Source organism: Esox lucius, chromosome 17 (genome assembly GCF_011004845.1).
Source record: "Esox lucius isolate fEsoLuc1 chromosome 17, fEsoLuc1.pri, whole genome shotgun sequence".
In the NCBI taxonomy this organism is placed as follows: domain Eukaryota; kingdom Metazoa; phylum Chordata; class Actinopteri; order Esociformes; family Esocidae; genus Esox; species Esox lucius.
Window position 1 is genome coordinate 31,975,672 of NC_047585.1, and position 17,190 is coordinate 31,992,861.

Sequence of the window (17,190 nt, forward strand, 5' to 3'; positions counted from 1 at the left end):
ACATGGGACTGCACTACATCCTGCAACACCTGGACTCTCCAGGGACTTATGCAAGGATCCTGTTCGTGGACTTCAGCTCGGCGTTCAACACCATCATCCCAGACATCCTCAATACCAAACTCATCCAGCTCAATGTGCCAGCCTCCACCAGTCAGTGGATCACAAACTTCCTGACCAACAGGAGTCAGCAGGTGAGGCTGGGAAACACCATATCCAGCACCCAAACAATCAGTACTGGTGCCCCCCCCAGGGTTGTGTGCTCTACCCACTGCTCTTCTCCCTCTACACCAACAACTGCACCTCAAGAGACCCATCTGTCAATCTACTGAAGATCGGAGAAAACACTATGGTCATCGGCCTCATCCGGGACGGTGATGAGTCTGGCTACAGAAAGGAGGCTGAACAGCTAGTCCTCTGGTGTGGTCAGAACAACCTGGAGCTTAACCCGCTCAAAACTGTGGAGATGACTTTGGAGCCCCATCAGCACCCCATCACCATTCTCAACAGCCCTGTGTCTGTAGTGGAATCCTTCAGGTTTCTGTGATCCACTATCTCCCAGGATCTAAAGTGGGAGCTCAACCCAGACGACATCATTAAAAAGGCCCAGCAGAGGATGTACTTCCTGCGCCAGCTTAAGAAGCTTAACCTGTCCATGAAGCTATTGATCCACTTTTACACAGCCATCATCCAGTCTGTTCTCTGCACATCCATCACTGTTTGGTTTGGATCTGCCACGAAACTGGAAAGGAACAGACTACAACGGACAGTCAGAACTGCAGAAAAGATCTTTGGTGCCAACCTGCCCTCCATCCAGGAGTCAGTAAAAGGGCAGGAAACATCACTGCAGATTCATCACACCCTGGATACAACTTTTTCCAGCCCCTCCCCTCTGGTAGGCGATACAGAGCACTGTACGCCAAAACAAACAGAGACAGGAACAGTTTCCACCCACAGGCCATCACTCTGATGAACAGTCAACTTCAGACACTTAGTGCCAGGCACAATCCCTGTATAACAACCCAGTAACCTGACCCTAACATCAACCTGTCTACTACTTACATATACTGTATTTATCTACTACTTATATATAGAGTATATATACTGTATTTATCATATCCACCTACCTCATGTACATTACACCTGCACAAAAAGTACTTATTTATTCATTCCAGCATCGTTTGCACTCTGCTCCATTATACTAGATATATATAGATTACATCCACCGTCATTATGTAAATAATAATACCTGTACAAAAATATATATTTCCAGCACCCTTTATACCCTGCTCATTGCACTATTGTCTCATCAGTCTTACTATGTTATTGTTTTGATTTATTATGGGTATTTATGTGTACGTCAGTAAGCACATCATGAGCCTGTATAATTCAGAGTCAAATTCCTCGTATGTGTACACATACCTGGCGAATAAAGCTGATTCTGATTCTGGTATCTGGCAACACTGCACTACATTCTGCCCTCTCGATAGGCGTGCTAGGTATGAAACGTGTAATATCATGACGTTGTCAGATAACGCGTCGTTGAGACAGGCAAATGGAAAGATGCTGATCTCTTCATTATATGGATCTCTGATGTTACGGTGGGTAGATCATAGATATAAAGTATAGATGGGACATATAGTTTTATCTGACGACTCAATAGCTCCGCCATCTTACCTGGGACCAGTTCGGAAAATTCAAGCCACTTCACACTAGTCATGGTGGTATTTTGTGAAGCAGTAATTTGGTCCAGAAAAAGGATGAACGATGCAAAGTAGGTGGGAAACATTGTTCATACATCACTGAGTGTAAAAATGTATGATAACATGCTTTTATTTTTTACATATCATGTTTTTAATTATTGAACAAGAAAGCTAATCCAGCCTAACCGTAGCTGTTGAGCTATGTAACTTTACAGTATCAGAATTATGTTTGTTTTTTAAATTAACTGTCTAAGCTAGCTTGCTACAGTAAAGTATGAATACATTAAATTAATAAATTATTGAAAACTATTTCAAATGTATTTATTTGGTAATATTCTGAAAAGTACAGTCATTTTATGCATTATGCTATGCCTGACAGTGGCTATTTGTATATTATTAAGGAAATGTAACTGTTATAAGAACTGAAATGCCTCTTCTAACATGTGTTTGTATTGTAGATTTATAACAGGTCCCAGGTACGGTTTAAAGGGGCTCTATGGCATCAGCCCATCTACTGTTTTAGTATCTATGTGGTAGATAGAACGTAGAAAACAACGGCCGGCCATCTTTGAGGCAGTCTAGTTCCCTGAAACATTGTGACGGAGAACCAGTTCTATTGCGGTTTTCTAATTTTTACTGACCAGGGACTGATTGAGACATGGGACACCAGGTGGGTGTCATTCATGATAAAGTAGAACATAAAACCATAAGAATCCGGACCTGGTAGATAGAGTACGAATGGAATATCCCCGTTTGAGGTATTTCATGCTAGTTCAGTACAACGGCAGCTAGCCAGCTACATCATAAGTACGTTGTGTAGGATCAGTAGCTAGTCACCTAGCTTTTACTGACTGTATTATTTCAAGAAATTGAGTCGGAGCCTTTTATATCGTCCCCTAAGTGATCGGAACGTTGTTATCAATCGTCTCATACTACCTACCACTCGATATGAAAATTCTGCGAATGTAAAAGGTATGTTGTGCTTTGTAAACGTAATAGTCACCGGTGCTAATAAGCTAGCTAATAGTACATTAGCTACGGTACGGTAGCTACTAGTACTGGATTGTAAAGTCGTAGCTATTTGCACAGCAGTTTGGTTCAGCATAATGCTGAACAGCCGTTGTTGACCAGCTACTGTACAATAACAAGATTATTTTGAACTTAAATGCACTGTCTGTATCAACGCGTCAAACGTTGTCTTTGTTAGCCAATACTGTGAAGGCGTGAGAACCTACCGGCACAATAACCGTTTTTTTTTCTGGTCAATCTATCCACAAATGTCTTGACATCCCACAACACAACAAGAATTAAGTTTTGTTGTTGTGGGAGACCATCAGGCGGAACTTACCTGAGACTGCATCGAATCTGGGCAGAATAGGCAGCCTTTTAAAAAAAAAAAGAATTTTTACCTAACCTGTTAAATCTACTTCTGGCAGCGTCTTTTAAATTTGTTGGCATGTGTAGATGTAGTGAATGAAGACGATTTTAATAAAGCTATTGCAGTAACGCTTACTAGCTGTAAGCCTTTACACTGTACTCCATTTTTCAGAGTTTTTGTTTCGGGAAGTATAACTTGCTGGATATATTGATGTAGTTGGGGCGTCATATATTACCATGTAAGTCACCTGAATTGTATCTGTTTAATGTCTGCCATTTAATTTCAGGTTTCAAATTACTGACACTCCCTGTACATCTGAGCAAAGGAGAAACCTTGCCCTTTTCAGCTGTTTTTGGGTCTCTGTGTCCCTCCTGAAGCTTTGGAATGGGCAGTCATTTCCGAAGTTACATCTGGGACCCGGTCCTTATTGTATCTCAGATTGTGTTGATGCAGTGCATCTACTACAGCTTTCTGGGTCTGTGGCTTGCTGGAGTGGATGGTCTGGTACAAACCAACAGATCACTTGACCAGATCTTCAGTTATGAGGTAAGTCATCATGGAATGTGGCTTAAGTTTTCTTATTTGTTGAGTTGACAGTGGTCTTACTGACTAAATGGCTCTATTCCTGCAGGTTCTTGGATTTGCAACAATTCAGGGCAGGCTATCAATGATGGCATTCATCTTGAATGCACTTACCTGGTAAGTTGATGAGCCTTTTCAAAGTACTTTACTTCTGTGTACTAGGGTGGGTAAGTGGTCTATGCTCCTGCCTCCAGTGCACATATACCACTGCAGCAGGGCTTTGAACCTGTCCCACTGATCTTTTAGAAAAATTAATTTGGAGGAGTGGGATGCTTAATCAAGTTTTCAAGTTACAACTTATTCATAGTGGCTTAGCGCAGTTTTCAGGTGTTTTTATTGCAGGCAGTCTTTTTAAAACCCGACCTGGTTCTAACTCTGTTTTCAGTGCCCTCGGCCTATGGTTCTTCATCCGCAGAGGGAAGCAATGCCTGGACTTCACAGTCACCGTGCATTTCTTCCACATGATTGGCTGTTGGATCTACAACGCCCACCTGCCAGCGGCCCTCTCCTGGTGGTTGGTCAATGTGGCCTGCATGGCTCTGATGGCTGTGATCGGAGAGTACCTGTGCATGCGGACTGAGCTCAGGGCCATTCCAGTCAACAGTGGACCTAAGTCTAACCTTTGACCTCCACCTGACCTCACCCTGTGACACTGGCTCATCCTCTGAACTGTTCACTGACAGGAATCAGCTCGGGAAGTATATGGGACATTTGTGCCTGAACAGTTGGTGGGACTCTGGAAGCAAGCCACCATAATGCCGTTGTGGGATCTAGAGACAGATATGCTTGGAGTTAGAAGGCTTCACACCACAATGGATTCAAGGACTTGGAAATTAGGTTCTGGTTGCTGAATTTATCTGTGAACATGTACTACTTTTCTGTCTAACTGTCCATGCTAACTTGTTCCTTAACCCACTACTGTAATCCTTTGACAAAAGTTGAAGCAAAGTTGAGTGTTGCAAAAATCTTAATGCTTTCATGGTTTTATGACATGATGAATGTGGATAAATGGTTGTCATGCACATGCGCTTTGGTTGTTTTATTGTGAGCCAGTTGAATGATAAACATCGAACATTTTACAATAAGAAACTTATTGCGTTGGCATTTCATTACCCATTTTACATGAAAACAGGTCACCTAACACAGACTTGTATTTTCTTCCCTCATTTTTCTGTGTGCTTGGGTGAGGAGGAAAAGGAATGATCCAAGCTCATCCATACATAGTCATAATCATTCCGCACATACCACAAGCATAATGGATTTAAGTGTTCTGTATATGGTGTGATGCTGTGGAGAGCAGATGGCTGTCTGGAGATGGTTTGTCAGCCGCCGGCTGTGTTCTGACAGGATGCTGTCACTGTTTGTTCCTGGCTGTGCTCAGTGATGCTGTTACTGCTGTCGATGGTATAATTACACGTAAACCTACTTGGATAAGCATGCTTGGTCATGGCAATTTCCATGTAATGGGACACGTTATTCAAAGTGAAAACTTTTGTTTTTCTTCTTCCCCACACAGATGGAAACAGGGTATTAGACAACATCAAACAAAATATTTCTGTACAATACTGTATTAGTAGGGCATACTAGGACTGTTGTACCCAAGTGGACTACTATTTAGTCTAGTGTGAAGTACAGTTCTGTGTTCTTCATAGCCCAAATCATGCATTTCTGTTTTACAAATCAAGGACTGATGATGTAATTCCAATACTGGGATTTCAATAACCAAAATAGATTTGCTTCGACACGTTAAAGCTGAGAGAAGTATTCCAGGAATTCTGTTACCAAAGTTTGCATTTGCAGTTCCTTTTAATAAATTATTATTATATATATATATATGTATTTAATGTTTTCAGAGGAAATAGTAAACAGTAGTACCTGTGTATAAAGTCTTTTTAAAGTTTGAAATGGTTTTTATGGGTCTTTGTGATGTGCTTGCTCTTTGCTACATTCAGATTTGACGGAAGTACCAAACGTAACAGACCATACGAGGAGTTTTTTTTTTGCGTTGGTACACATACGTTTGAACCATTTCTTATGTTTTGTTTAATGTGCTCATTGCACTCTAATAGTATTATGTCAGCCCTCTGCCCAATCACGTTGTTGCATAAAAGTTTATAGGCATTCCAAAATGTTAAACATGATATTGCGCTTCTACATGATATTGAGCTCAACATTAAATACTATTATGTAAGTAGTTGAAATAATCAAATTAACGTGGTATTTTCAATTTTATCCTCATTAAGCGTCATCATTATTGATGGTAGCTTAATAGATGTGGAATACTATGCTACGGTTGCATATGGTATTGTGTTCTGGGTTGATCACATAGAAAATGTGGAATTGTTCAGGTATTTTGTTTTTACCTGTAAGAGTAGGAGTATAGTGTTTCTATTCGGGATTTCTTAGAACATCTTGTTCTGTCACTCCGTTAACCCTAATATTTGCTAGGTTGTTGCTGGAAATGAGCATTAAAATGTACTGTGTCCTGTACTTGTCACTTGTGTCCCTGTTAACATATATTCCATCAGTAACATCAATCTGAATATTCTCTTTATAATTACTTGTCATTAGATTCCCATCCGTCAGCACATCACCTGACATTGCAGGAAGAAGTTAATTACTGCAGCACACAAAGCCTGGTCCCTTACAGTTCACATGCAGTCCTTCAAATGGATCGGAAATCGGGAATTTTATTATCTAATAAAACGTTAAATATATTGCACCTTTAACTACTTATGCTGCAAGCAAATCAGCCTTGTGACATCATGCAGTTGACCTTAAGTACAGTCCCACCCAAACCGGCTGACAATCAAACAGCTGTTTCACAATTGGGTAGCAACACTGATCTTGGAGTGCTGCTAATGCTTGATTTGACTCACCTGGAATTCTAAATATTGAATTGAGGCAATTGCTGAACTAATCAATTAGCTCATTTTGTCTGAAGTGATGTGTAATTAGGAGAAAGTCCTGCTGCATTTCAGAATCAGGGTTTCCTATCGGCATTTTCATAATCTTATCAATTTTGGTGTTATGTCAACCTTGTAGTGTGTAAATACCATCCAGAAAACAGGTAAGTCACACTTGACTGTACGGTGCCTTCAAGGAGGATAGAATTGTAAAGTGATTGTGGTCATTCCAATGTGGGATCTTCTTGGTCTGGGCAGACAAATACTCTTCCTGGAGTTTTTTGGAAAAACCTTCAGTTTTCTCTCCAACCCTAGTTGTGACTTAACTCATTTCGCACTTCAGTTAATAAATAAAACCAGGTGTACTAACTTATGGCTGGAGAGAACCTACAGGCTGTAGCTCTGCAAGAACAGATCAGCCCTATAGGCAGCCCCTTTGTGGCTGATGCAAACTGGGCTGTAGAAATATCAGTGACTGAAGAGGCAACATGATGAGGGGCTCACACCACAACCACACACTGATGTTGGCCTCCCACTGGGGAGTGCCAAGGAAGGGGAGCATTTACCCTGCTGCCCCCTCTGACTCTCACCCAAGTCCCTTTCTGCTCCCTCTGTGACCAGATGTGGGAGAACAGATGGGAGTCCACTAACGAGCGCCTGAAAGACTGGCGGCTGGGCTGTTCCATACTGGATCCAGTCCTCATTATTAGTTCCTTGCCGCAAGGATGTCTAAAAAAAGAATCCAAGGTGCAAATGTGTGGGAAAGCAGTTGAAATAGCTCTTGTATATCTGTTGTGAAAAACCTACTGATAACTTGAGACAAATCAAGTGATGTTGTAGTGTTTGATCTCTCTGTAATAATGTTTGCATAAAAAAAGGATTTCAAACTGGAGATTTTATTTCAAACACATTACTTTGCAATACAATACAGGCTTTTTGTTAATTTCAGTAGTTGAGATCTGTGAAAGACCACATGATATTTTACATTCAGTAGTGTTTCCTGATTTTTCTCTGTGGTAATTCTTTAAATAATCAGTCATACATAATATACTGGTGGTTACGTTCTCTCTTTCATGCTTTTGTTTACTGCCCATCTCACAAAAAAGGAAGGTAGTCTTTCAAGTGATTACCATGAATATTGCTCATGGTTAGAGAATGTAACAACTATATTTTACACTTGACACAAACAGTACAGAATGCTAGCACATTCAGGGGCACAAATTAGGTGTGGAAGACAACCAGTACAAACATGCTGACTGAAGATGGATGTCTCTTGGGAATGCATTCTAAACTAAATATCTAGCCTGGTATCTAGACACAACCAACCATGCAGAGAGGGAACCATACTACATACTGTTGAATAGGTACAAAAGAAAAAAATATGTTCTGTGTGGACTTAAATAGGATGTGTAGACTTTTACATACTCTCTATGGGTCAAATTCTTATGAGGTACATGTAGCTTTATCTTAGGTGTAAATCATGCATTGTCATCAATCAGGGATTTTGCATTATTCTTAGCACTATTGCCTTTTGGGTCAGCACAGTTAAAGATAAACTTTAAAGTAACAGTACAATACATTGCTATAAAACAAAAAATTGTTTACATTGCATATCTATATTGACCCATTTGGATTATACTGTTTATTGCAGCTATTGGCAAAATCTACTACTGTGTTACACTGAGACATTAGGCCAAAAGAAATGCAAGCATGATCCTATGACTTAGGTCCTATTTGTTACGAATACTATTTTGTCGGCACTGACACTCAACCTGCATTGATATCATTCAGTAGAATTGGAAAGTGTCTGTGGCATTGCAATGTGTCTTAAATATCTACTCAGTACACTCTGTGTTATTGTAAGGTTCAATGTTCTTTGACGTGAACAGTGTAGAATTGCTTATAGGTGTTATGGATTCAATGACATCAGATCAGTTTACAGCTGAACATTTCCATAAAAGATGATACATAAAATACTGACCATTCTTACATAACCAGCATCCATTTCATACGTATAATAACTAGTTGGGAAGAGGGGAACAAACCAGAGTGTATTCCTCCATCGAGTAATGTAAAATGTGTCCTTTTACTATGATAGCATACATTTTCTTGTGTTTGAAAAGGCTGTACACAAGTTATGTTCCATTTGATTTTACCCAGCACCAGATGTGGAAAAAGTTCAGTGTTAACCAGATGAGGAAAGTCCTTAATTAAGACCTAAATGACCAGGTAAAGGGAGTTCATAAATAACAAGTGTATGGAGATGTTTCTATTCACAGCATACAACTCACAAATGTGAGCCATGATTCATAAATACACATGTAATCCTACACAGCATTAAACTCACAAATGCGTAGTTGGAATTGTAACAAAAATGCACAAATGTAAGTCACTATCCACAAACCAACATTACCTTACTCACATTTCTAAAATAGTGTTTGTATAAATGCAACCAGATTTGCCAGTCGATACTTCTGTGTTAGAATTGTCGAGTGTGCTTCTTGTGGATCAAGTTGTGTGCGTGGATCGGTTTACATTTGTGCACAGAATTTTGGCAGTTATGTTCCGAGTTCAAGTCACAGGTCAACGATTATTTGCATGCATCAAGATTTAGCAAAACTGAATACTGTAGTGGCTAACTAGTCAAAATATTTCAGGAAAAACACCACTATGACAGTAGTTGTGGTTAATATAGCCATGTAACTTAGCAGACAAGTATTGTAAGTTGGCTAACTAATTACTAATGGCATACACTGTAACTATAGTTTAAACTTATCTGTAATTGGAGATGAACAACCACAGTTGGTTGAGTAGATGATGTCATCACTGTGTGCTTAGGTGAATGGCTGGAATTCACCAAGATATTCTAAAACATTGAGATCTTCACTAGTGGTTTCACTCACATTTGTGGATCATTGACATGTGACCTGAACTCAGAACGTAACTGCTAAAATTCTGTGCCCAAATGTAAACTGATTCATGTATACTGCCAACTATCATTTGCTAACCAACTGTGGTTGTTCATCTCCATTTACAGGTAAGTTTAAACTATAGTTACAGTGTATGGCATTAGTAATTAGTTAGCCAATTTACAATAATTGTCTGCTAAGTTACATGGCTATATTAACCACAAAAACTGTCATATTTTGCCTGGTTAGCCACTACAGTATTAATTCTTGCTATATCTGGATGCATGCAAATAACTGTTGACCTGTGATCTAAACTCGGAACGTAAATGCCAAAATTCTGTGCACAAATGTAAACCGATCACCGCACACAACTTGAAGCACACTCGATAATTCTAACACAAAAGTGTTGACTGACAAATCTGGTTGCATTTATACAAACACTATTTTAGAAATATGAGTCAGGTAATGTTGGTTTGTGGCTAGTGACTTACATTTGTGCATATTTTTTACAATTCCAACTACACACTTGTGAATTTAATGCTGTGTATATATACGAATTAATGTTTACAATCATTGATTCGCTGCTGCGTATTTATGGATCACAGTTTACATGTGTGGATTGTATGCAGTGTATTTATGAAACACGGCTCACATTTCTGAGTTGTATAGTGTGAATGCAAACATTTTGGCAGTATTCTATCTCCAGACAAGTGACCTTAACTGATAAATGAAATCAAAGTGAAGAGTGAAAACCACAGACATGATTTTGACCTCTGGTCCTATTTGTACAATAAACACATAGTAAAGTTTTCCAAAATAATGTTGAAACATTATCTTCCCATGGTTGATAAACTTGACAGAGAAACTAGGCAAGAGTTAGAGCTAAATGTTTGATACATGTATTATTATTTTTTTAGCAGGTTGTCTTTGATCCGACGTTGTAAATCATATCTTTCCAAAGCAATTGTTTTTGTCATTGTTAAATAGTAATATCTGTGCTCATCATGGTCACATCTTTCTTGTCCAGGAATCAACTGAGCCATCTGTAATTATTGGGACAGTAAGTACCTTTTACTTATTTTGGCTCCATTCTCCCAAATGTGGATTTGAAATCAGATAATTACTATTTGGAAAACTACAGGAGGTCAGCCACTGGATGTCAGCCACTGCCACCTAAAGACTTCCCCAGCATTACTAAATGCTCTGGATGGTGAGAACCAGTAGCTAACCTTCAAAACAGGATTTCCAGGTTGCAGTTTGCTAATTAAATAAACAGCGGGACAAATACCAATATGTACCAGAGTGACAAAAAGGAAAGTGTGTAGTAGATAAAGGACTCCCCAAAAGCAATCTGTGGAATATGGCTGAGGTAGGGTTATGGCTTGGGCATTTATGGCTACAACTGCAACTGCCTCACTTGTCTTCATTAATGATGTAACTGCTGATGACAGCACCAGAATTAATTCTGAAAGCTAAAGAACCATCTTGTCTGATGAAGTCCAACTCACTGAAGCCACATTATACAGCAAGACAATAATCCCAACCCTGCTGCCATGGCTCAACTAGAATGTTTTTCAGGGTCAAAAGAGTTCAAGTTATTTACTGATCAATCTCCAGATTTGGATTAATTTAAACCAATTTTCTTTAATTTGCTGAAACAAGACTGCTTTTATATCCCAACATGAGTAGAGTAGAGCCAAAAGAAAAAAATGCTTACTGTCTCAGTAATAATTGAAAAGTAACACAGAAATACACAGAACAAGGTGAAGGCCAGCATAACTTGGGACATAACTGATGGATCAGCCTCTTAAAACATTTTAACGATATTTTTAAATGGCATTACCTGACCTCATCTATTGTCTCACCAGATTATGAAAGAAATTGTTTAAAAGAGAACAGCAATGGAAAATGACTTTTTTTGGTGTTATTATAGCAGCCATGCCTCTCCAACAATATTGGGCTAGTTTGGAAGGTTCAATACTTCAATGTTTATGACAAATTCACTTGATTGTCAACAAAACCAACCAATTGCTTTTAATTAGCTTTCTTCACAGGTGTACACTAGTAGCTAATTTAAAATTGCTAGAATCTTGGTTTATGTAGACTTATAGATATTGATGACATTAATGTATAAGGCTCTGATGACGTAACTCTCTAACTACTTAGTGACAAAGACATCTATGATGAGTAACCCAGAGCCAAAGTAATCCTTCCTCTTCCCATATTAACATATCTTTCTGATTACCCAGTACCATAGATATCTGGCTCTGTGTGCTAACCTAATCTTCATTCCACGTCCCTCTACTCCCTGATCATCTCTCGCTCTCTCTCTCTCTCGCTCTCGCTCTCTCTCTCCAATCCTTGGCTTCAGGTTTCAGACATGCTCAGGATGCGGCTGGCCACCCCTGGGAATGTGAAAGTGCATGGGGGTAGGAGAGAGGGAGAGAGATGCATCCACCACCTATGCGGAGGACCAGATGGGCCCTCCGTGGACCAGCGAGCACAGGAGCAGCAGGGGTAGAAGGAGTAGAGGCGTGGGCAGGCTAGGGGCCGAGCTAGGGCTGCACAGGTCAAAGAGGCTGCCCTGAAAGCGGATCTTCCTGGAGTCTTCTCTAAGGGTCTCCCAAATAGAGCCCACCTCCTCCTGACACCCGGACAGTGCCGTCAGAGCACACGTGTGGAATGCCTCCCAGTGGCTAGGGTAGAAGTCAACATTTTCACATGCATTTCATTAGATACATCAGCAGTTGTCACAAAGTGCTTCAAAAGAGGATCTTGTTTGTCCACACATACCTCACTATGATATTCCTATCTGGCATTAAAGATCCCGTTGGTAAAAATATATTGGAATGAATGATATTGATTTGGTTTATCTAACATTGTAATCGCGTCACATGGCAGGCTTTTAAGCTCTCCTTCAACATACGCCATAATACAGTAGGTGTGTCTTCAATAAATATTTAATTTTTTTCTAATGTAGCTTTTTTTTTTTGACTGTAGTCCTGCAGTAGTGTAACTGGTTTGATTTTAGTGTTCTTCAAGATTGATCCTCCTTTATTTAAATAGAGAGTTATAGTTAGAGAGTTGATAGTAAAAGGGGAAATATTTCAACCAGGAGAGGACAAGCCTGCGTAAGCTTTAAACAGAAATATACTGTACTAAGGTATTGAAATACACTCCGTAACAATGACACAAAAACAAGATGGCTTCTGAATTTCATTACTGCTGCAGCAACATAATAAATTATTCAGTACAGTGGCTCAGTGTTTTAGCACCATTCATTTCTGTTATCTTCCTTGGAAAGTATCTCTGCTGTTCTACAACAAGGTACAAACCTCACACACTATTAGCTCTTATGTATTGTATATGTGTTGTGTGTTTTCAAAAGCAGAAAATGTATCTCTTGTGTTTTGATTTATGTTTGAGTACTTTACGGCTAAAGAGTTTCCTAATACATTACCAATACCAAAATATAAATGGGAGCGAAATGAGATCTAATGCAAGCAGTAGCCTGATGAATAAAAATACAGACACTATTCTGTGCATTCTATCTGCCTATGGTAGTTAATCATGTCCCATGAGAACTGAGCGCACTGCAAAGAATATTCACAGTATTTGCAGTTGTATGGAGCATGCTAACTTTGCGCGCACACACACACATACTGACACATTCCCCTCTCACCTGCACACAGCTTCAACTCCCATCTCACTGGTAACGTTCTCCTGGTAGTTGTCCATGCTCTCCCCCAGTTCCAGGACACAGTCAGAGAAGTCTCTGTAAATATTCTCGCACTTCACATCTACAGCAGATACTCCTGCCAAAACCAAGGACACTAAAAAAAAAAACACACAGAAACAGAAAAAGAAGCCAAGGATATTATTATTTAAATCATAGGTTTTAATGTACAATTCTGCATTCCACTTACCAAGGACAAATATAATAGGTTTTAGTCGTGATAGAATAACATTAGGCTCTTCTTTCACATTTATCTATTTGTCTATCTACCTCCCTGTTCGAAGCACCGTGTGGGAGGATGACAAAAGTAGGTCACCCTCCTTCTTTGTTGCCATTGGAGCCAACGATGGAGGAAAAATAGTTATATCAGCCCTCCACATCCCTCCCTGGACTTCAGGAGATTTGGCACAACACAATTATCTTCAATACATCTCAGTATAGTTGCAATGGAGCTGCATGTATCTGGCCTCCTTAGTTGGTGAGATTTAGAGATGGTTCCAAATAAGGATGAAGCCATCCAAAGTTATATTCACTTCTCAACTGATACAGTGAGACGTGAGAATAATACATCTCACAACTCTCCCCACTACCTCCACCATCCCACCCACGTATGGATCACTTAGGTGGTTCTCAAACTTTTACACTAAAAAGTATATCCACTAAAGGGAGCACTGCATACCACTGGACCATAGTTTGAGAACAACTGACTTCGGGTCAGGGGTTCAAGGCCACTGTAATAACCACTGTCTGGGATTTCAGTTTGAATTATAGCTTTAAAAGCTTAGAAAACATTGAACTATATCAGGTAATGGGCTATACTGGGATTCTGAAGTAGCCCATAGATTAGTTAGCTTTGCTTGGATAGTTTTCAAGAAATCTATTAAATTCACGTGCCATTGCAGGCTGCCTCACATTTAATGTATTGCCTCCTTCCAAAAAGCAACCCCTGGTTAAATGTAAAGTTGGCAGTGGATATTTTGAAGCGGTAAGTCCCAAAAAGGTGTGGCCACGGCCAAAGGCTGTGCTTAAACACAATCCACAGCACTTGGTGTGGTATATTGGCCAAGGACCACACATCCCAGAGTAGTCTCACTGCTATCACAGTGCCTTGAAAGCATGTGCCCCATCCTTGCTTTCAAACAAAAAACGATTGTTACATCAAGGGGCACTATGTGAACAAATAAAGAAAATGTTTGAACTGATTTAATTAATTTTTATAGAAAAAGTCAAGTAACAAATTAGTGATTTCACCATTAAACGTAATTACTGGTTGTGCCACCTTTAGCAACCAAATGCTTGCAGTAGTTGATAGATATCTGTGGACTTCTGATTTTGCACTGGTTGTTTCAGGGCCTGCCATGAAAAGGGCATAACCAGTTTTTAATCATATCAGGCACAAAAAAGAACACTACATCCTTCAGTATCATCTCCAATACCAACAGCAAAGCATGGTGGTTAGTGTGTGATGTTTTGGGAATACATTGCTGTCTCAGGATAAGAATTACATCATTTAACCATGAATTCCTTTCTGTGTCAGACAAGTCTAAAAGAGAATGTCAGGTCATCTGTCCGTAATGTGAAATGTACTTGGATCACACAGCAATTATCCCAACCACATGCAGGTGTACATCAGAATATGTAGTAAATATACAGCCCTAAATCCAAGAATGATTTTGTGGCAGGACCTGAAACGAAAATAAACCAAAAATGTCACTGAGTTAAAATGGTTCAGCAGTCACTGAACCTGAAAGTGGCACAATCTGGTCTTCGGTATATGGATGCATTCAGTTTTTCTCTGGGGGATCACTGTGTTGCATAATTTTGTGAATATGCTCATGTTGTATTATTTGATCATTTAGGTTTCCTTCATTTATATTATTTGGGTTAAAGATATGAAAATATTGAGTGACAAAGAATATACTTAATCAGAACATTCAATAAGTAATTATGCATCATACTTCTGATATATTTGCAATACAGCACAAGGGGTGTGGTATAAGCCTATAACCAATATACCAGTCATGGGGCTGTTCTTATAGGTATAACGGTTGTACAGTGACTGGATAGAGCTCTTTAGCTATGGTATATTGGCCATATAGCACAACCCTCTGAGTTGTCTTATTGTTATTATGAGCTGGTTACTAATGCAAACAGAACAATAAAAGCTAAAAAGTGTCATACCGTGTTATAAGGCCATATATGCCACAGCTTACAAGTAATTAGCATTCAGGTTTCCAACCACAGTTCATAATATTATAATTTCAATATAAACATTGTTATAGAGCACCTAAATGGTTCTGCTTGCACAGCTTTATGTTTTAAATCAGTCATTTTGACATTTGGAATTTATCAGGTTGGAAAATGTAGGCAATCAAGTAAACAAATATACGTATTTTTGGATACATCCTTGTGATTTTAATGAATTAATGAGATGGCTGTTGAACTTACAGGAGCCCATGGTAAAATAATATAATTTAATTTGCCTTAAATAACACTTACATTAACGTATATTTTTTTCACCAGTACAAAACTGTAATTCTATTTCTGGTCAAAGATCATTCAAACACTAAAATATATCCTATAGTGAACACACTTGAGTGACGATGAGATAAGCTCTCCGAATGATGCAGGCTCGTCCCTACCAAAATAGTTGTCACTGCATCCAACATCTATATTAAGCTTAAACACTTCATTAATAAAATATTTGACATTTCACATTTACAAAAACAGAAGCTGTTAAGCCAAATCACTGTTGTAGCCTATAAAACAGCAGCTATAGCAATACCGAAAAAGTATTGCAAACTGACCAATTATTTTTCTACCAATGAATTAGTAGGTTATCTAAAACCATAATTTAATCCGCCTTACCTATTGTCATAAATGCAACAAATCTTGGAATCTTCGCCGACATAAATCCCATATCCCATATCAAACCCAGCGGAGGGTGCCTCGCGCCATTTGTAGGGTCCAGCAAAGTCGCACATAAATTGAGATATTATCAAAGCAACGTAAGACGAACCGAAGAAGATTAATGACTAAATATGCGTTAACAGGAAGCGATTAACATTTGGAGAATCCGTTGCAGTTTAATCTTGATCCAACCCATAATAACAACCGTTACCTGCCCCACTCTTGCGCGCTGCCTCTCAGAGCGCTTCCTTCTAGTGATGGGCATTCGGAGTAGAGGTCTTCATCGGATCCGAACTGTATTATCCGAGCTGAACTGTATCCGTGAAATTCCAATCGGACACACCCACGACATCCGTCAGTTTTGTAAAATCACTACCCAATCCGAGTGTGATCCGAGGTCGGCCATATCAGTTCCGAAAACATGTCAGCGTTGAGTATTAATCGGATCTCAATTGTGTCGGACATATATAAGACACATTTTTCTGGAAGACAGAAAATACCTTTTCTTTTCCGACATGCTGTAGGCCCAAGTTGTTTTAACTTTTCTAACAGTGAACGTTAACGTTTCATTTTCCTTTTTTTCTTATAGTTCGGCTGATCAAATAGTCTATACATGGATTATGCTATTCAGTTTCGTTTTTCTGAGAAAGTTTTCCCTTTTTTAAATTATTGCGTTCTGTGTTGTACTTGTACGAATCTCTCTCCAAATGGCACTCTTTCTTCCACTAATTCGTGTGTTTACTGCTTACGTGTAATTGATAAATTGACTATTACTTGAGCATAAGAATTACTGGGCATGTGCACAAATGTAGGACTATTAAAGTATAAAATCTGATTAGTAGGCTCGAGTAATCACATGAACTGCATTCCAGAGATGCAGTGCTTCTGTAAGTAATTTTTCATCACCTCACAGAAAGTCAGCCATGTTTGGTGTAGGCCTATCCATTATACAAATAATAGCCTATATTTGCAATTCATTTACAACAGTCCTAACCACCCAGCCTCATAACATTATCTAATCGTTTATCTTCACTGACATCGTTTTAAAATAGGCTACTTGAACTGCAGA

The 17,190-nt window shown here is 39.2% G+C and overlaps 2 protein-coding genes and 1 long non-coding RNA gene across 4 annotated transcripts; 2 read left to right on the plus strand and 1 right to left on the minus strand.

Annotated features, from left to right (window-relative positions):
• Positions 1–2,218: 2,218 nt before the first annotated feature.
• sys1 (SYS1 golgi trafficking protein) lies at positions 2,219–4,687 on the plus strand. Of its 2 annotated transcripts, none has more exons than XM_010881409.3 (4): positions 2,219–2,672; positions 3,365–3,624; positions 3,710–3,777; positions 4,046–4,687. In XM_010881409.3, the coding sequence occupies exons 2-4, from the start codon at positions 3,463–3,465 to the stop codon at positions 4,284–4,286; spliced, it is 471 nt and encodes a 156-aa protein (XP_010879711.1). In that variant the 5' UTR covers positions 2,219–2,672; positions 3,365–3,462; the 3' UTR covers positions 4,287–4,687. The 2 variants fall into 2 exon arrangements, with proteins under 2 accessions (XP_010879711.1, XP_019910763.1); XM_020055204.2 differs by having other exon boundaries at positions 2,219–2,370.
• Positions 4,688–6,570: 1,883 nt separating this feature from the next.
• LOC105017079 lies at positions 6,571–11,934 on the plus strand. The gene is made up of 3 exons (XR_828502.4): positions 6,571–6,730; positions 10,503–10,535; positions 11,847–11,934. It is a non-coding gene; the product is annotated as an uncharacterized LOC105017079 (long non-coding RNA).
• LOC105017080 (neuritin-like) lies at positions 9,987–16,454 on the minus strand. The gene is made up of 3 exons (XM_010881408.3): positions 16,080–16,454; positions 13,158–13,308; positions 9,987–12,171 (listed from the first exon to the last, which is right to left on the minus strand). The coding sequence occupies exons 1-3, from the start codon at positions 16,129–16,131 to the stop codon at positions 11,937–11,939; spliced, it is 438 nt and encodes a 145-aa protein (XP_010879710.2). The 5' UTR covers positions 16,132–16,454; the 3' UTR covers positions 9,987–11,936.
• Positions 16,455–17,190: the final 736 nt, after the last annotated feature.